The sequence below is a fragment of the Chiloscyllium punctatum genome, chromosome 22, assembly GCF_047496795.1.
Source record: "Chiloscyllium punctatum isolate Juve2018m chromosome 22, sChiPun1.3, whole genome shotgun sequence".
NCBI lineage: Eukaryota > Metazoa > Chordata > Chondrichthyes > Orectolobiformes > Hemiscylliidae > Chiloscyllium > Chiloscyllium punctatum.
This window is the reverse complement of record NC_092760.1, coordinates 17,525,908-17,547,221: the sequence shown is the minus strand read 5'-3', so window position 1 is coordinate 17,547,221 and position 21,314 is coordinate 17,525,908. Positions and strand designations below refer to the sequence as shown.

Here is a 21,314-nt window from a genome sequence, read left to right as displayed (position 1 = left end):
CGTTTTACGTTTTAAATATTGAATACTGAATAAATGAATTACCAGTTCTCTTGATGCCTTTAAAAAGTCTTAGTCACTTAGTCATAGAGATGTACAGCATGGAAACAGACCCTTCCATCTAACCCGTCCATGCCAACCACATATCCCAACCCAATCTAGTCCCACCTGCCAGCACCTGGCCCATATCCCTCCAAACCCTTCCTATTCATATGCCCACCCAAATGCCTCTTAAATGTTACACTTGTGCCAGCCTCCACCACTTCCTCTGGCAGCTCATTCCATACACGTACCACCCTCTGTGTGAAAAAGTTGCCCCTTAGGTCTCTTTTATATCTTTCCTCTCTCACCCTAAACCTATGCCCTCTCGTTCTGGACTCCCCGACCCCAGGGAAAAGGCTTTGCCTATTTACCCAAACCATACCCCTCACAATTTTGTAAACCTCCATAAGGTCACCTCTCAGCCTCCGATGCTCCAAGGAAAACAGCCCCAGCCTGTTCAGCCTCTCCCTATAGCTCACATCCTCCAACTCTGGCAACATCCTTGTAAATCTTTTCTGAACCCTTTCAAGTTTCACATCTTTCTGATAGGAAGGAGACCAGAATTGCACGCAATATTCCAGCAGTGGCCTAACCAATGTCCTGTACAGCCGCAACATGACCTCCCAACTCCTGTACTCAATACTGTGACCAATAAAGGAAAGCATACCAAACGCCTTCTTCACTATCCTATCTACCTGCGACTCCACTTTCAAGGAGCTATGAACCTGCACTCCCAAGCTCTCTTTGTTCAGCAACACTCCCTTGGACCTTAGCATTAAGTGTATAAGTCCTGCTAAGATTTGCTTTCCCAAAATGCAGCACCTTGCATTTATCTGAATTAAACTCCATCTGCCACTTCTCAGCCCCATTGGCCCATCTGGTCAAAATCCTGTTGTAATCTGAGGTATACCTCTTCGCTGTCCACTACACCTCCAATTTTGGTGTCATCTGCAAACTTACTAACTGTACCTCTTATGCTCACATCCAAATCATTTATGTAAATGACAAAAAGTAGAGGATCCAGCACCGATCCTTGTGCCACTCCACTGGTCACAGGCCTCCAGTCTGAAAAACAACCCTCCACCACCACCCTCTGTCTTCTACCTTTGAGCCAGTTGTGTATCCAAATGGCTAGTTCTCCTTGTATTCCGTGAGATCTAACCTTGCTAATCAATCTCCCATGGGGAACCTTGTCGAATGCCTTACTGAAGTCCATATAGATCACTTCTACCGCTCTGCCCTCACCAATCCTTTGTTACTTCCTCAAAAAACCCAAGTTTGTGAGACATGATTTCCCACGCACAATCCCTAATCAGTCCTTGCCTTTCCAAATACTCTTGACTATCCCTAATCAGTCCTTACCTTGCTCGGTTTCCACCTCTGAATTACAGATAATGATTGTTTTACTTATTAATTTTTAAATTATCAATTGTATTAGCCCTGAATCACAAATTCAGAATTAATTGTCAGGATCGCTTGGTTTTATTGCTTTACACATTTTCAGTGACCTGTCTCATTGCCTCATGGTTAATTTAAAGCATGGCTGCATTAATTTGTTGCTAACTAAAAAACGGAAAGATACCTTACTGGCCAATTGAAGGAATTCTGCATGTGACTGGGGGATAGAAGTATGTATAGTAGATGGAACTCCCAAAAGCTGGGAGATGTTCATAGCTGACTGTGGATGGGTAGACGAGTGTAAGGTCGCTAAGGCTGAGAAATATACAAACAGAATTAAAGCAACAATGCTGTAAAATAAAGAACATAGATTCTACTCAGAATCCCGAGCCTATGTCTGGCATACCAACTCTATTTTGAGGATGGGGATTTTACTCTTGGATATCTGCTGAGCCCCTAACATCTCCTGATCGTCCCCAGCACAATCCCCCACCCTCAACACCAATTACAAACCTTTACTTCTTTTGAAAATTAAGCATCCAGTCTTCATAGCTGATATCATGCGGATGAGCGGCCTGCACCATCCTAAACTAGGGCCCATCCCAGAATCAGAGTATATTAATGAAGCATGCCCCTGACCGCAAGAACAAACCGACCCAACTTGCTCAATATGCCCAAAGGATGATACAGATGTAAACGCAGTAAAATTCTGGGAGTAGCTGAATATGAATGGCTTGTGTTACAAGACTGAAATATGTGGCCAACTGTCTGACAGAAGTGGTATACGATTGAAAACATAATCGAGAAGCTGAATCACCTTTGTTTAACCTTATGCTTTTGCAAGGTTTCCCTCCTGGTGTCACTGACATGATCCAGACAAACAATATGAACTAGTCCAAGAATTTCCAGTCACAAATGAGGTGAGTGGTGGTTTTCTAGTGGGATGGCCAGAACCAGACTAAACCATGATGCAAGTTTCAGGTAAAACCAATTGTATCCAGAGCCTTCGCATTCCTAAATGCCACGAGCCAGCCCTGATAGGGTTGATTGGGATCAGGATACCCATCTGTGTTAATATTTCGTTATTTCCTCAAAAAATTCTAGAAGTGGCAATCCTTCAGAAGTCACTAGAATGAGGGGTGATCCCAGAGGACTGGAAAAATCGCTAACGTAATACCCCTGTTTAAGAATGGAATAAGGCAGAAGATGGAAAGTTACAAAACAATTAGCCTAACCTCGGTCATGGGTAAGATCCTGGAATCCATTGTTAAGAATGAAATTTTGAATACTTGAAAGCGTTTGGTAAAATAGGTTAGAGTCAGCATGGTTTCATCAAGGGGAGGTCATGCACGACAAATCTGCTAGAATTCTTTTGAGGAAGTAACAAGCAGATTAGACAAAGGAGAACCAAAGGATGTTATCTACCTGGACTTCAAGGCGGCCTTTGATAAGGTTCCATATAGAAAGCTACTGAGTAAGATAAGGGCCCATGGTGTTAGAGGCTTGGTTGTCTGGCAAAAGCAGAGAGTGGGGATAAAAGGGTCCTTTTCAGGGTGGCAGCTGGTGACAAGCGGTGTTCCGCAAGGCTCAGTATGGTACAACTTTTCACATTATACATCAACAATCTAGATGAAGGAACTGAGGGAATTCTGGCTAGGTTTGCAGATGATACAAAGATAGGCAAAGGGACAGGTAGCACTGAGGCGGCAGGGAGGCTGCAGAGAGATTTGGACAGGTTAGGAGAGGGGCAAAGGGGGGATCTAAGATGGCAGCGATCTGAGAAGATCGCACTGCAGAACTTTGCATCACAGCACAAGCAGGACGGTCCTTTAACCTGCCCAACCCAGGTCATCAGGATTTCTTGGGGCGTTGGAAAGATTGTGGAGCCCCAAGAAACATTTAAACATTGACTTACCTGTATTTTCAGCTGTCCAGAAATGCCTAAAAAGGGAGGAGGAGCATCTGAGGCCGGGCCTGCAGCAGCCTGGGAGCAGATTACTCTCCAGGACCTGGTGAACCAGCTCTCGAAATCTCGCGAGATGTTGGGGAAACAGATTGAAGAGAAGCTGGCTCCAGTCTCTCTCATGCTGCAGAAGCATGAGCAGCAGCTGGGAGACCTGGAGGACAGAAGAGGTGGAGCATAGGGTCACAGTGGTGGAAGCTGATGCCAGTTCATTCAAGGAAGAGATCCAAGCCCTGAAGACACAGGTTCGTAATTTGCATGTCCAAGTGGATGATCTTGAAAACAGGGGAAGGAGAAAAAACGTTCGGATCATCGGTCTGCCTGAGGGTAAGGAAGGTGAGCAGCCTGCAGAATTTGTTGAAATTGGCTTCTGAAATTCCTTGACTTGAATGCTGGCATGAGAGAATTGAAGATAGAGGGGGCTCACCGGGTCAGGCATGAGAGAATTGAAGATAGAGGGGGCTCACCGGGTCACAGCGCGGAGGTCGGGTCTGGGTCAATGCCCTCTTCCTTTCCTGGTGTGGTTCCATCATTACCGGGATAAGGAGTGAGTCATGGAGGCTTCCAGACTCCAGGGGAAAGATCCAAAGGCTCTAATTTACGAGGGGTCTAAGATCATGTTTTTTCAGGACTTTTCAGCGGCGGTGATCCAGAAACAAAAATCAAATGATGGTGTCAAGAGAAGATTGAAGGAGCTTGGGATTCAGTACTCCCCGAGATATCCAGCAGTGCTTCAGATCACCTTAGATGGATCCATGCATCTCTTTGGCACATCGGAGAAGGCAAGAGACTTTGTGGACAAACTAACCTAATTTAAACTGTTGTAGTATGTATAAATATTGTTGCTTGGGTATGTGTTTATCATTCTGTAAAGAAATGAAGGAAATCTGGTTGGAGCTTTGCATTTCCCCCTTTTTTTTCGCTATTGATAATAATTTGGTTCAAACTATGTCTGGCAGTGGTTAAAATGTACATTTTAAATTTCTAAGTTAGGACAAATCAAAGGATGGGTGGGGTATTTTTTTCAATAAAATAATTTTTAAAATTCATATTTATATTCTATGGGATGTTTATTCTTTTTAGCTTGTGCTTGCGATGCAGCTCTAGCTGGGTGAAGTGAAGGTGGTTGAGATGGCTAGATGCCTATTTATGGGCAGTTCGGGACAGGTAGTTGCCCCCTCCAGGCAGGGAGTGAGTTCCCCTACTCAGCGCTATTGGCGCTTTATATGTTGGTTTGTTTTCTGGTTTTTGTTGTTTTTTATTTTTAAAAATTTTGTATGTTTGTTAAATGTAGTGGTTTTAGTTTGTGTAGTTTTTATATTTGGTGGACCATGTGACACTAAGGCTCAGCAATTTGTGGTTTGGGTTCCTCCTCTCTGGAATTTAAATGTAATTGCAGAAGATTATGGCTAATGATTTGATTAAATAGTGTACCTTGAATATCAAGGGAAGTCACTCACCAATTAAGAGCAAGAAGGTACTCTTGAGTCTTCGAAAGGAGAAGGTGGATATTGCTTTGTAATAGGAGATACATTTGGATGACAAGGAGCATCTGAAATTACAGCAGACTGGCTTTGACCGAGTTTATTTTTCATCATTTAATACCAGAAGTAGGGGAGTGGCTATATTGGTTTGGAAAAATCTCTCATTTAAATTGTTGGAATGTGTTAGAGATACATACGGGAGGTTTGTAATTCTTAAAGCCTTGATAAATGTGGAAGAATATGCTGTTTTAAATGTTTATTGTCCCCCAGCTCATCCTCTTAAATTCTTGGTAGATGCTTTTTTCTAAACTGATAAGTCTCAAGTCTCAGCAAATCATTATAGGGGGAAATTTTAACTGCCTCATGGACCCTACAGTAGACAGGTTGCCTGAAGGTCCCTCGATACCCTCTGCACAAACTAAACAGTTATTGGGTTTGTGTGGGGAATTAGGGTTGGTGGACATCTGGAGATGTCGCCACCCTACAGGTAGGGATTTCACGTTTTTCTCCAATCCGCATAGATGTCACACGAGGATTGATTTTTTTTTCTGACCCCTGCAATAACCCTGTATCTGGTGGCATCCTGTACAATTGGGAATACTGCCATCTCTGATCATGTTCCAGTGTACCTCATGGTTATGATTAAGGATGTTACAGTGGATTCAAGGTACTGACAAATGGACCCCTTTATTCTCATGGACAGCAAGTTTGTGGAGTATTTCTCTAGGGAATTTCGGGCATTCCTAGACAGCAACATAGGCTCGATTGATAGCTCATCTGTTCTCTGAGAAACTGCCAAAGCTTATGCCAGGGGGTTAGTTATTTCATATTCCACCAGGAGGAAGTGGCAGAAGGGTGAGCAGCAACGTCTCCTTGAAGCACGGTTGAAGGCAGCCGAGGAGGCCTATTTTGACAGACCCTCGTTGGTCAAACTACAGAGGATTACGGCACTGCTGTCTGCACACAGATGGCAAAGAAGGAGCTGTCTTTTGCAAAGCAAAGGTTATACGAGCAAGGTGGCAAGCCAGGCAAATACTTAGCATACCTTGCCAGAAAGAGAAGTGCCCCACAAACCATTACAGGAGATGGGCAAAGTGGCAGATGGAGTACAACATGGGAAAATATGAGGTCATGCGTCCTGGTAGGAAGAATGGAAGCATCGACTATTTTCTAAATGGAGAGAAAATTTTAAAATCCGAAGTGAAATTAAGGCACTTATTTTGAGAGGACTTGACTGTAAAAGCAGGAACGTACTTCTGAGGCTCGATAAGGCTTTGGTTGACCACATTTGGAGTATTATTGTGCAGTCTTGGGCCCCATGTCTCAGGAAGGATGTACTGGCCCTGGAGCGTGTTCAGATGAGATTCACGAGAACGGTCCCAGAAATGAATTTAACATGAGGAATGTTTGAGAATTCGGTGTCTGTACTCAATAGAGTTTAGAAGGGTGAGGGGTAATTTAATTACAGAATACTGAATGGCTTGAACAGAGTGGATGTTAGAAATGTTTTCATTGGTAGGAGAGTCTTAGGACCTGAGGCCACATTCTTAGAATGAAGGAAAGACCTTTTAGAACAAAGATTAGGAGACACTTCTTCAGCTAGAGAGTAGACCATCTATGGAAGTCACTGCCACAGAAAGCTGTAGAGGCCAGGCCATTGAGTGTACCTAAGACAGAAATAAAAAGGCACTTGATTGTAAAGGGGATTAAGGGTTATGGAGAGAAAGTGGGAGAATGGGGTTGAGAAACTTATCAGCCATAGTTGAGTGGCAGAGCAGACTCGATGGGCTAAATGGCCTAATTTCTGCTCCTATGTCTTATGGTCTAATAAAGAAATGTTCCTACCAGGATATTGGTCCCTTCCCAGTACAGGTGAAACCCATTCTTTTTGAACAAGTATTTTCTTCTCTAAGAGAGATCCCAGTGATGCAAGAAACTGAATGCCTGAACATTATACTATGACTTCAGTGATCGATTTCTCCTCTTTATCCTTTTATTATTTTCCTCATTTGAGCTTCACACTTGGAGTAAACTGTGATTACTACTTTTGAGGTTCAGTTTTTAAAATCTTCTATGTAACCTATCATATCACTCTGTAAAGCCTTAATCTTTTCCCTATGTCATTCCTATCAATGAGTACAATAATGCCTGGTTTCTCACTCTCCCCTTTAACAATATGCTTTAAACTTGTGAGACATCCTTAATCCTGGCACCACAAAAGCAACATACTGTCCTAGATTCACCCTGCTGTTGGTGCCCTTGACAGGAAAGTTCCCTATAACGATTATTCTTTTACATTTTGTCAAACCTCACCTAGTGTAAGTTTCATTCTTAGTGCCCAAGATCTGATTGACTCCTCTATTTTGCTCAGAGAGACTATCCTTTTCAACAGTACCCAAAACTGAATCTGTTTGAGAGAGGAATAGCAATAGGAGATTCCTGAACTACCTGACCTTTCTTACAGTCACCCATCTACATGACTGATCCTGCTGTGTGATCACATCTCTAAACATCCAATAGTATTACAAACTTTTCAGATACTGAAGCAGTCTGCGCCTAATTTCAGCAGGACCTGGTGAAGGTTCAGTTTGGTCTAATAAATGTCATGTAACTGGCAATTAGTTATTAATTTGGTGGGTTAAAACAGTAAAACACATTATAAGTTTATGAAGTAGACATGACAACATAACAGGCAAGGTACACAAAGGAGACAGTGAGGATGCAGATGCTGTTGAGTTAGGAGCAATAAAATGTGGCAACGGAAAAAGCACAGCAGGTCAGACATTACCTGAGCAGCAAGAGGATCAACATTTCAAGCTTAACCCTTCTTCAGGACTGGGAGGAGGAAGGGGGCTGAGAAATAAACTTGGAGGATAGGGGAAGGGAAAAAGTAAGTGGGATGGCGATGGGTAGGCAAAGGTAGGAGGCGATAGTGATAGGTCGGTGGGAAGTGTGGAACCGATAGATGGACAAATGGACAGCTAGGCCAGGTCAAAAGGATGGAGTTGAGTTCGAGGGTTGGATCCGGGATGGGGTTAGGTGTGGTGGGGTGGGGTAGATTTGGAAACCAGTGTATTCAATGTTGAGGCAGTTTGATTGTAGGCTCCTAAGGCGGAAGATGAGGTGTTCCTACTCCAGTTTGAGGATGGCCTTGTTTAGGCAGTGAAGGAGGCCCAGATGGACATGTCATGAGGGGAGTGGAAAGAGGAGTTGAAATGGATGGCCACAGGAAGGTGGAGTGCATCGGTGTGTACAGACCAGAGGCGTTCCCTGAACCATTTCACGAGTTTACACTCAATCTGTCCGAGGTAGAGGAGCCCACATCACGAGCAACAAAGGAGGTTCAAGGATACACAATTAAATCTTGCTGGATTTGGAATGATGCCTGGGATCTTGCACTCTTACTGTAGCAGGGACGGTTCCAGGTGTGGAGAGCGGGTTATGGTAGTTGTGGACCTAACGAGGGAGTCAAGGAGGGAACAGTCCCTCAGGAATGCAGATGGGAAGGGAAGAGAAATTATATTTTTGGTGATGGGGTCTGACAGTAAGTGGCAAAAATGACAAAGGATGATATGCTGTATTTGGAGATTAGTGGGGTGTAACATGAGGACCGAGGGATACTATCCTTACTAAGGTTCAAGGGTCAGAGGCGCGGGAAATGGAGGAGAAGCGATTGAGGGAACTGTTGGTCACAGGGGAGAGGAAATTACGGTCCTTGAAATAAGAGGTCATCAGGGATATTCTACAGAGGAATCACTCATTCAAGCAGAGGAACTGATAGTAAGGGATCGCATTTTAAGGGGTTGGGGGAGGGGGTACTGTCATGGTAGCTGTGGGAGTCAGTGAGTTTGAAGTAGATGTCGGCGTTGAGCTGATCGCTGGAAACGAAGAGATCCAGGAAGGGGAGGGAGATACTGAAGATGGTCCAGATGAATTTGAGGTCAGAGTGGAAAGTGTTGGTGTGGTGGATGAACTGTTCAACCTCAACGTGGGACCACAATACAGTCATCGATGCAGCAGAGGAAAAGATGGGGGATGGTGCCAGCATGGCTGTAGATGAGGGACTCTTTCACATGTCCTACGAAGAGGCAGGCATAGCTGGGATCTATGCAGGTACCCATAGCCACCCCTCTGGCTTAGAGTAAGTGGGGGGATTGAAAGGAGAAGTTAAGGATAACTATCAGTTATGCCAATTAAATGACTGTGTCTGTGGTGCGGGGCTGGGTGGGTCAGCGGGAAGGGAAGAAATGGAGGACTTTTAGGCCTTCCTCATGGAGGATGCAAGTGTAGAGGGACTGGATGACCATGAAGAAGAGGAGATATTGGGGGCTGGGGAATCAGAAGTCATGAGGATGAGGGGGGTCTGGATGTGTCTTGAACATATGAGGGGAGTTCTTGGACCAAGTGGGACAGGACAGAGTCAAGATAAGCAGAGATGAGTTCAGTAGGGCAGGAGCAGGCAGAGACAGAGACAATCAGTTGACTAGGGCAGTCAGTTTGTGGATTTTGGGTAAGAGATAGAACTGGTCAGTGCAGGGTTAGGGAACTATGAGGTTGGAGGCTGAGGATGGGAAAATCACCTGAGGTGATGAGATTGCGGATGGTCTTGGAGATGAGAGGTGGGGTCATGATGGTTGTGGGAGGGGTGTCAGCAAGTTGGCATCTGGCCTCCGCAATGTAAAGGTTAGTGCACCATACTCCCATTACGCCTTGTCAGTTGGTTTGAAGATGAATTTGGAGTTGGAGGGGAGCAAATGGAGGGCTGCACGTTGCAAGGGCAGGAGGTCAGAGTATTTGAGAGGGGTGGAGAGATTGAGGCAGTTAGAGATGAAGAGGTGGAGGGAGCCAGCACAGGGTACACATATACACTGAATCTGCCTCTAAAAACCTGAAAGAACAGAGTATTGATGAAGAGACTATTGCTAAATATGTGCTATTTGATTATACAGTCAGCAAAGCCTTCCATCAATACAGAAGTATTTGAGAATAGCCTGATGCAGTGGATTGGATTGGTCCTTTTACAGACAGAACATAGCTGGACAACATTGCATAATCGGTGCCAGTGTAGTGTTGTAGCTGTACAAAGCTGAAAATGTGTTGCTGGAAATGCGCAGCAGGTCAAGCAGCATCCAAGGAGCAGGAGAATCGACGTTTTGGGCATGAGCCCTTCTTCAGGAATCTGAATTTTTGTAGCTGTTCAAAGGCAGGGCTATGATTAATTCTAAGGCAAAGGTTTTCAGTACCACACCAAGATGCTGTCAGGCCCATACTCTTTGAGGTACCCAGTACTTTTACCAATTTCATAACATCACATGGAGTGTATCAATTTGAGGGTGTTGAGTCAGGGATATTTATTGATCTCTGCCCATCAGTTGTTTAATTACCCAACAATTTTATAACTTTATGTGGCAGAGCTTCAGAGTTCAAACATAACATAACATTGATTATGGAATAGTTTAGTTCTACTGCATGCAGTGTCCTGTTTGACACACAAGTAATCCTGTGCTGCAGCTTCACCAGATTGACATCTCCATTTTGGTTATGCCTGACACTGTTTCTTGTATATCTCCCTGCATTCTTCTTTGAACCATGTTCCCGAAATTAACCGTAAGGTTAGAGTGGAGGATATGATAAATACATTATTACCACTTTGCAGATATTGATTTAAAACAGACACAGATGGATTTGGGTCAATTCTATGAAAATAATTTTATTAATCAGATCAGGTCAATTGGAATAATATCCAAAGTACACATATCTGCACTCAAGAAAGAACCTGTGTCGCACTGTTGGATGAAATGTTTATATTGGTGGATTTATGACAGACACAATTAACACATTAAGCCAATTACTTCAATTTTGACTTCAGAACAGAGACTCAAAAGTTTTAGTGCAGAGGAATCTGGAGGTCAGTTTAGAAGAGAGAACAGTTTTTCTAGCAAGTGAACCATGTTACTTCAGAGAAACAAGTCACTTCAGAAGTGGTTTCTAGTTTATACAGCTTGCAAGCCAAGATGTTCTGGATAGAAATCCTTAAGTTGTTAGAACTGACAAAATTTAGGCCATCAGAATGGAGAGAGGTTCATGCCAGTGGACTCAAAGGAATTGTATAAAAGTCTGAATAGTCCAAGGGAAACAAATTAGAAAGCATTAGTATTATAAAGATTTTAAAGTTGAAAGAGTAATGATATTTTTCTGGGATTCAGTCTCTGCAACAGATACTGGAAAAGCTTGCTTTGATGTTATGTAAGGTTGTTACATAAACATATACAGCTTTGTTTCTTCTTTTGTGTATTATCAGCTAACTTAACACGTATTATGTTGAGACAAGAAGATACAAACTATGATTAATTGCAATTTTGCAGCTGATAATGGCCCCCGGAGCTGCATGGATGCCCAAACTGTTACACCTGTTGCGACAGGAAGACATTGACGTTTAAGGAGCACATTTCAAACTGTCAATCTTTATATACCTTCAACAGGTATAATATTAGTCCCATGACTTAACATCAAACAGAGATTGAATGCAACATTCAAGTGCTGATACTCGAAATTCAGTAGAAATTGTCAGCATATGCCCAGGAACATCATTATATTATGTATGAATAACCTAACAGTGAGACAAAACAAGATGACAAATGAAAATGCAATGAGAAACACTGATTAACCCCATTGTAACTAAAATACATTCTGAAAATATAGAGCAGGCTCCAGTAAAGATCACCACAACTACAGCTGGATGGATAAGCAAAACATTGATACACTTCAGAGACCTGCAAATTCATTGCCGTGTTGAATACATGTAGGTACAAAGCTTCACTCATGGGTCAAAATCTTGGAATTCCCTCCCTCATGGCATTGTGGGTCAACCCACGGCAGGTGGACTGCAAAGGTTCAACAAGGCAGTTCACCACCACCGTCTCAAGGCAACTAGGAACTGGCAACAAATTTTGGCCAGCCAGTGACACCCACATCTCATAAATGAATAAGTTAAAAAATAAGCCTGTGAATGCCAGAAATCTGAAACAAAAACAGAAATTGCTGGAGAAACACAGGTCTGGGGGCAGCACAGTGACTCAATGGTTAGCACTGCTGCCTCACAGCGCTGGAGACCCAGGTTTGATATGTGCCCCAGATGACTGCTTGTGTGGAGTTTACATGTTCTCCCTGTGTTTGTGTGGGTTTCCTCTGGGTGCTCCGGTTTCCTCCCACAATCCAAAGATGTGCAGATCAGGTGAATTGGCCATGCTAAATTGCCCATTGTGTTAGGTGCATTCATCGGGGTTAAATGTAGGGTGGGGGAATGGGTCTGGGTGGGTTACTCTTCTGAGGGTCAATGTGGACTTGTTGAGCCGAAGGGCCTGTTTCCATACTGTACAGAGTCTAAGGTCTAGCAGCATGTGTGAGAGTGGAGTCAACATTTCAGATTCCATGACCCTTCTGGTTCAGTTCTAAAAGTGGTCACTGGACCCAAAACATTGACTCTACTTTCTCTCCACAGATACTGTTAGACCTTGAGTTTCTCCAACAATGTTTTTGTTTTAAATATAAAGCTACTTTATTTTGTTACATAAGTACTGATTTTTTAAAAAATAAGTCATTTGCTTAGAAAAAGTGAGGGCTGTTGCAATGTGACAGGCACCTTTAAGTAAATATAACTAACTATATAACATGTGGTCTCTTAAGTAATAGGAATCAAATGTACTAAAGTTAGTTCTCAATGAACATTACTGATTTATATACACATATTATCAAATAGCACCAATATTATTTCACTAATACTTGTGATCTTATATTTGGTTGTATTTTTTTCCCATTGAGCACAGTAGTGATGACACAATATGATGGTGACTGTCCTCTGAGTGAAGATAGACTGTGAACCACAGTCTGACCCAGAGACTGGGTGAATGTCTCTATATTAACCTCTCACATCCATCTCTATTGATCTGAATTCCGCGGTTGGAGACCAATGGGACGAGGTGATGAACCCACCCTCGCTGTGACCTGAGGAGCTGGTGAACCATGACCCCCCCCCAATCCCTGCCGCTAACAGCCAGCTCTACTCACTTTTACACCACCACTCTCACTCACAAACCCTCCATATTTCAGTTAGATTCTTGACACACTCCGCCATCGACGACTCACTCACAATTACTTTGACTTTCCAGAAAGTTCCTCAGCTTCACGCATGCGCCCATTCAGCGGCTGTCCTCGTGCGCGCCACCTTGCGGTGATTCACTGCGCACGCGCTGTGTGAAACATTTGGGCGGGGTCTAACTGTCCTTCAGTGGACACTGTGGGTGTGTCTCTGAGTACAGCATGGGCAGTGTTTGATTGTCCATCCAAGTGGTCATCTGTGGAGGAGGGGGGGGGAGGTTTTGTGTACTAGCTTGAGCCTACACTCATGCTGTTGTCGAGGTTTCTCTCTGAGCCATAAACAATTCTGATTTACAATTATATTACTGCCCGTTTATCCATTGCATATGTTACTTGCTCAAAGAACTCCAATAGGTTGTTTGAATAGGATTTTCCTTTCATAAAACCACACTGACTACTAAATTTCTTGAACTTCTTCAAATGCTCTATTATAACATATTTAATAATAGTTTCTAACATTTTCTCTATGACAGATGTTAAGTAAATGACGTAGTTTCTTGCTTTGTGTTTTTTTGAATAAGGGAGTTACATTTGCTATCTTCCAATGTAATGAGCCCATCCCTGCATGAAGGGAGTGCTGGAAAATTAAAACCAATGTATCAACTATCTCACCAGCCATTTCTTACAATCTTGAAATAAACTTCACCTTATTTAAGATGAGTCTCTTCCTGTTCAGATGCACAAATGGTTGTTCCACCAACACTTTAACTATTAGGTGCTTAGACTCAGTCAAAGTGAGAAAGATCTGTAACAGCAGTTCTTCTATTCACCAATACCACATTGTGATCAGCACTGGGAACCATTGCTTAATACTGAAAGGTACAAGTGAAAAAATACATTGGGTACAGGGGAACAAATTTCCAGATGATCAGAGAAGTTCATGGTTTTATGAATTTTATTGCCTTAACTATGTAGTAGCTGTAAACACAAAACAGGAACTTGCTACAATGGTGTAATGGGTACTGTAGCTTTAAGAGAGCTGGAAGCTAGCAAGGACTTAGAGAGGCACACAGAATACTGGAAAATTCATAATTAACATCTGGTCAGCAGCTAGTAGTACCTGAGTTGCTATGACAAAAGCAAATTCAAATTTGGCCAATCAGTTTAAATTATGCCCCAAGATACTAAACTCCAATCGAGTTTGAATTTGGTATTTTGGCAATATTAAAACCAATGAAATGATCTAATGCTTTGGGATATAAATATTAAACAAATTGAAGAGTTGGAGGAGGACTGCCAAGCTACCAACATATGCAGACTACCTGGAGAATTGCTCTCTTAAAGATACCTTTATCAATGACCTGTAAAATAGAAACCCTAAAAAGAAGACAGAGGAAGATACAAAGAGAAGTTGTGGTTCTGTTTGCCGAGCTGGGAATTTGTCTTGCAAACGTTTCGTCCCCTGTCTAGGTGACATCCTCAGTGCTTGGGAGCCTCCTGTGAAGCGCTTCTGTGCTGTTTCTTCGGGCATTTATAGTGGCCTGTCTCTGCCGCTTCCGGTTGTCAGTTCGAGCTGTCCGCTGTAGTGGCCGGTATATTGGGTCCAGGTCGATGTGTTTGTTGATAGTCTGTGGATGAGTGCCATGGCAGAACAGTGGTTAGCACTGCTGCCTCACAGCGCCAGAGACCTAGGTTCAAATCCCGCCTCAGGCGACTGACTGTGTAGAGTTTGCACATTCTCCCCATGTCTGCATGGGTTTCCTCTGGGTGCTCCGGTTTCCTCCCACAGTCCAAAGATGTGCAGATCAGGTGAATTGGCCATCTTAAATTGCCCATAGTGTTAGCTAAGGGGTAAATGTAGGGGTATGGGTGGGTTGCGCTTCGGTGGGTCAGTGTGGACTTGTTGGGCCGAAGGGCCTGTTTCCACACTGTAAGTAATCTAAAAAAAACCACAACAACGAGCACCTGAGCTACAAATCTTCTCCCAAACTTTGAATACAAAGAGAAGATTCGACAGCTGGCTGGTTTTGAAATTTGAATTTCTTTGGTAAATCTTAATTGGGGGATTTTATTGGATCGGTATTGTAGAAGGGAAAATAAAAGATAGGTTAGACAAAAGGAGTTGTAAATAATTGTTCATTAATATTCTATGATAGCCTTAAAGAATAAAGTCAATTTTTACTTTAAATAATGACCTTTGGGATAGTTCTTGGCCTCTCGAATTTTAACAGATTACAGCAGGAGTTAAATCATTCCTATATTGCTGGTTTAAATTAACATAGGGGTTTTAACTCATGTTGTAACAAACTTGTGGAAAGATCCAACCAGGTCAATCCAGCCCTCCAGGCTAAAGCATTTACTCAGATCTCATAAGAAAGCACAGAAGAAGCAGTGTGTGTTTGTGATAGAAACTGGTTTCCCTTACAGTTGCACTGGAAATTGAGGGTCTAACCCATTCCTGATTATAGGTTAAGCTAGGAAGCAAACTAATAGGTGCACTATGAGTAATTTTTTTTAAAAATCCTGTTTGACAAGGGGAGAAACCTCAAATTAATTATGCAAAACACAGGCAGAGAAGGCTGGAAGTAAAAAAACACTTATAGTTCACAAGTGTTGCCACAGTCAGCAGAAATCTCAACGTACGGATGCTGTGGGAAAATGAAAATATAGAAATGCTTGTTATGGACCAGGCCAGGCCCCCTCAAAACATTTTAAGAAAGTGGCTCAGACCCTAACTTTGCTAGTTGGTTTAAGCAGGTGGATATTCCAGGAGAGATGCAGTTGGTCAAACCACGTAGTTTTAAACAAAACGATTTATTTACAAGATTACCGAATGAAACACAAAAAAACCCAAATACCTGATAAAGGGCTTTTGCCCGAAACACCAATTTTCCTGCTCTTCGGATGCTGCCTGACCTGCTGTGCTTTTCCAGCACCACTCTGATCTAAACTCTGGTTTCCAGCATCTGCAGCCCTCACTTTTGCCTAGAATACTGAATAACTTAACCAATCCAAAAGCCCAACATATCAACGTGATGCTGTTCTAATACTTGCAACAATGCCCATAAACACCCCTTGGCACAAAAGGTAAAATCATACACAGAGTGTTACAGGAGAGATGTCAGACAGAAAGTACCAGCATGGATCTGCTTCTTTGGGACCAGCAGCATCCAAAAACCTACTGTGCTAAAAATAAACAAAACCAGAGAAAAACCGAGCTAGGAGAACTGGCCACTCCCCTTTCATTGTACAGTGTTTTTTAAACTTGAAAGCCTTTTTCCTGAAACAATATCTGTTAGCTATAATCAAATTGGCCCTAAAACCCTTGCAAGACCAGACTTTTGGAATCTGTGTCTTTTACAATGATCTGAAGACAAAGCCCAGGACCCCATAACCTCGTTAAAGGAGCAGTATTGTCACATACTTTAAACAGAGAATGTTCAAAACAAAATTAAGGTGGCTAAAGAAACACACTTTGTAATCTAAATCAGAAGGTGTTTGAGATTATGCTAAAAGTGGAGAATCAATTATTTAAACTGGTGAGAAGAATTTATTCATGTAATAGACACAAGACTTTACTTGGAGAAGTCTCGGAAAAGGACTGCAGTTTGGTTCTGAGAGCTGGGAAATCTCCATTTATTTTCCTGCAATAGGCAGGAACCCTCTATTTTGATTAAACATGGGGAAAACCCTAGTAAATAACATAGTTACGAAACATTCATTCGTAACAGAAATAAATGCTTTCAAGGAAGATAAAAAGTACATTGTTATTATACTTCAGAGTTTAAAAGCTTCAAAAGGAAAAGGAAACAGCATTGCTACTTACAAGGTAAACGTTTTCAAGGGAAAGGTTTTATAGCAATATTGAGAAGCTGCAGAATTTAAATACTTTACAGTAAGAAAAATAAATATTCACATTAGAAAGATATAGTTGGAGAAATATCAGAGATGGGCCAAAAAGAACACAAGATTGAGCATCTTGGATAAAAAAATTAAGATCCAGTACTGCTGCAAACATCAATACTAAATCACAAGCTGAGCAATACACAGATGTATTTAATAGTGCCTTTAACTAATGACAGTATAAACCATCAAAACATAAAATAACACACAATTACTTTTGAAGCTTTTCTAGCTTTTTACAATTACTTTAATCAAAAACAGACTAAATTTGTGAAACTGTAACATTTAAAGAAGAGTTCAACATCTAACTGAATTCATAGATAATTTAAATAATTATCTTTACAGATTAGTGGAAATCTGTAGCTGTTGGGCTTTGAAAGGCTCAATATTACGGCAGGAAGACATCTTCTGTATGTATATATCCTTGAAATGAATACCAATGTATTGTTTGACTTCTAATTACTTGTTGCACCTGCGAAAGTTTGGTCACTCATGGACAAGGATACCCAGATCCCTTTGGACACTTCCTAATCTCTCACCACTTACAAAAAATTGACTTTTTTTTACACAAAAATGGAAACGTTTCATGTTTATTCATATTGTATTCCATTTGGTATGCTATTGCCCATTGACTTAGCATGTCTAAATCTTCTTGAAGCCACCTTGTACCTTTGTCACAATTTAGTCCCCACACAATTTGGTGTTATCTGCAAATCTGGAAAAAGTACATCTAAATCATTACTGTAAATTGGAACAGCTGAATCTAGCACTGACCATAGTTTTAAGATTTAAGGTAAAAGGTAGAAAGATAACAAAGGAGTTGAGAAGATTTTAAGCTCACTGTCTGAATGAGTAGTCGAGTCAAGAACTCTCAGGATATTTAAGCAGTATTTAGATATTCACTCATGCTTTATAGACTCCAGTGCTTTGGACCAATAGCTGGGAAATGGGATTAATATAGTTAGATTTTTATTGAGTGACACCAATAACAGCTTGGCATCCTGAGAAAGATTCCTAAAATTCTTCACAAGTTTAAGGTATCTCAATACTGAAAACAGCATCACATTAAAGAAGGATATTAAACCTTTATGTCTACACACTCTGAGTTGTCTTGCATCTTTTAATGAATCAAATTCAAAAGCAAGAGAGGGAAATGACTGAAACAGTTGTTCACTTCCCTGGCGAATAAGAACAAATCAGGAGTGTTTCTGCATGTTACTGAATCCAAATGCAATCGGTCTGACAAAATGTACATTGATGTAACACAACTCAACAACGTTACGGTGACAGAAATTTGGCTCTTGGCTCCAGGAGATGGATGTCTAGACTGTGGAGTAGACAGTAACCAGGAGCATAGATTTAAGGCCAGCATTAGAAGAATAAATGGGAAGTTGATAATTTTTTTAAACTCACTGCTTGAATGGGGAGCTGAGTCAGAAACTGACAGGATATGTAAGTAGTATTACACATTCAGTTGTGTTGACACAGACTCCACCACTGTGGGCTAAAAGCTGGGAAATGGAATTAGTCTAGTTAGATTTTTATTGACTGGCATGACAGGTTGGGCTGAATGGCCTCTATCTGTGGTGTCAATGTCTATGAGTCTAATGGCTCTTCAATTTGGAATTTAAAAGTAATAATGATGACCATGACCGTAAAGCTCCATCTGATTTATTCACGTTCTTTAGCAAAGGAGGTCTGTTATTTTACTTTATCTGGCCTACATGTGACCACCAGACCCACAGCATGTGGTTGATGCATAATTACTCTCTGAAATGATTTGAATATCACCTAGTTTCAGGGGCAGTTAAGGATGGGCAACAAGACACTTTAAAATTTTTTTTAAAACCTAGGAGAGGAGGAAAAGACATTCTTTATGAGGAAGGAACTTTACAAATTAGATTGATGGCAAATATTGCAAGTGGACTGCTAAGTCAATTTGTAAGAACTGTCATAGTTTATTTGCCATTTAATGTGTAATTCATAACCTATAGTTGATCGGAATATTCCTATTGATTAACATTTAATGGATATTAATTCGGGGTTTACAGGCAATTACATAAGATAATATTTAGCATTAGTTTTATTTAACTCTTGTAACAAATTATAACAAATTCTTTCAGCCAAACATTATACTTTCAATGGTGTTCACATGTTTATTCACCTGTAGTCACTTTTGTGCAACTTGCATGGGTCTATTGCTACTCGGTCTCAAAAAACATCATTATCTCAATATTATAATTTGTACAGCCTGACAACAAGGATATGTTACTGACTTTTTGTTTAGGTAATTGGAAAAAATCAAATAAATTTGTTCTTTGAGATCCATAAGTCACAAAGCTTACTAAATTCCTGTTGTTGCCTCTCTTTAAATGCTGTGTACATGCATAGCCATGTTACTTGGCATTAGCCACCTTGCGTTGTACAAACTAATTGTGCACAACAGCAACATTTCAAAGGGACATGGTTTGTCATGCTATGACAGAGAAACAATCCAACCATCATGCCCCATTATGGAATATTACAAATTTCTGATCCAGGTTAACTTTCTAAATAGCAGGTAGGTTCTCTTCTTGCATACCTTCAGACTCAGTTTGTATCTGATTTTTAAAAAAAAATCAAAGCTAGCATTTGAAGGGAATTTCTTAACATCTATGTGAGGAGATTGCAAAAAAAAAGGGAGAATTCCAGCCAAGTGTGTAACAACTGATACATATCTGTAAACGTAAGGCATCACAACATTTTGAGCTGACAAATTATTTTGCAGTTAACATGCTATGTCATGTTTATTTTCATGACACATGACTGAAATGAATAAACCATAAATTCTCACCTGGCAAAAAATTTGTTGCATCTTAATAGAAGAACAAACATGGGTAATTTATGTTGTCATTGATGTAAAAGCCAGGTGAAAACTAACAACCAGCAAAATACTTGTGTTATTGTCCTTAGGGTTATTGGAAAGTTTATCCTGGAACCAAAACTAAGTTATTATTATGGGTATTGTCTATATTTGCAGATAAAGCCTTTACAAAGTTATCAACATTGCAGTCAAATGAAGTATTGACGTTTCAGCATTTTTTTAAAAGACTAGTTCTGTTTGTGCAACCCAAAATATTTTAAAAATATCTCCGAGTGAAAAGAAAAAAATTGATCTACAGTAAAGGAATACGGGAAAAATGTGAAGGTGAAATTGGTGACTAATGATAAATATATACATGGTGACACAGTAACAGTCCGAGATTCATTTCCTGTGCAAAAAATTGAAACAAACATTTGGGGCACTGCTTAAAATGGGCTCATGATTTGTTAAGAGACTGCTTTGCATGGTGAGTGAAGATGAATTTTGATCCTGAATATTTAAGGCAAGGGCCATCTAATCAGATCTAGCAATATTCCTCAGTAATATGAACATTTTTCACAAAGTTGTAATTGGATAAAGGTGCATTACTTATTTGACATCAACAAATTTTCACTGAAATTTTGAAATAATTTTTATGCTTAACTGCAGCATTTTACAATTTTGTAAACTACTTCCATGTGTTCATTTAAGTATATGACTCTACTTAATGTGGCAAAAAGAATCACTTTCAATATTTTGAGTAAGTTTGCATAAATCTTTCAAAATATTTCAAATAATCAATGCACTCCAAATTTGCTGAAAATCTTTTTCCATTCTGAATGATATCAATGTGCAGAGTTTAAAACAAAAGCAGTTTCTGGTTGTTCTGCATAAGTTATATCGTGAACAAGTAAATCAGTAATGTGCACAATATAAATGTATTGCAGTGACTTTGCTGAATAGAAACTGCACCTGTAAAAACAAAATGAAAACTCAGAGATCGCTGAAATATACAGTCACACTGATGTTTTTAAAAAACTCGTTATAAAATATTCGTAAAAGCTATCATTTTACTTTAAGGCACATGTTCAACTTTACAATAAAGCCACCTGGGAAAAATTTTATGAACAATTGAATCGAAGTGATGAACATATAGTTGGAACAGTTGAAAGAAGTAGACCTAACTGCAATGGATGGAATCATCCTGGTCAAGAGGAGATAAGGAAGGAGACAGAAGACCATGAAACTGAGGTGGACCGTTGAGAGGACTATTGCTGGATAGCTTCCCGCCTCCATGCAATGGGATATGGTACTGCTTTGCCTCCGCTTAACACCCTTAAGTGGTCACTCACTTAACAACCATTTAAGGATTACTTGGGGCCTCTTCCCAGCTTGGTTGTAATTTTCACTGCTCTCGGTGAGACAACCGGACCACAAAACTTGGTGCGTGCATATTAATTGTTGGGTTGGGAGGGGTTTAATCTTCAATAATTTCTATATAATTGAGGGCATGGCTAACCATTGACAGCTATCTCTCTGCCTGTGCTTTTCACCTCTATGGTCCCCCACTCCCTGCAATTCGCCTCCT

The 21,314-nt window shown here is 40.9% G+C and overlaps 1 protein-coding gene across 3 annotated transcripts in view; it reads right to left on the bottom strand.

The window, feature by feature from the left end:
• LOC140493432 (astacin-like metalloendopeptidase) overlaps positions 1-13,114 on the bottom strand; it is a 196,017-nt gene extending 182,903 nt beyond the window's left edge. The window contains exon 1 of one of the 3 annotated variants that reach the window (XM_072591861.1): positions 13,034-13,114. In XM_072591861.1, coding sequence (XP_072447962.1) covers positions 13,034-13,082 — 49 coding nt within the window. In that variant the 5' untranslated portion in view covers positions 13,083-13,114. Of the gene's footprint in view, positions 1-12,951 lie in introns of all 3 variants that reach the window. The other 2 variants (XM_072591859.1, XM_072591860.1) reach the window with 2 other exon arrangements.
• Positions 13,115-21,314: the final 8,200 nt, after the last annotated feature.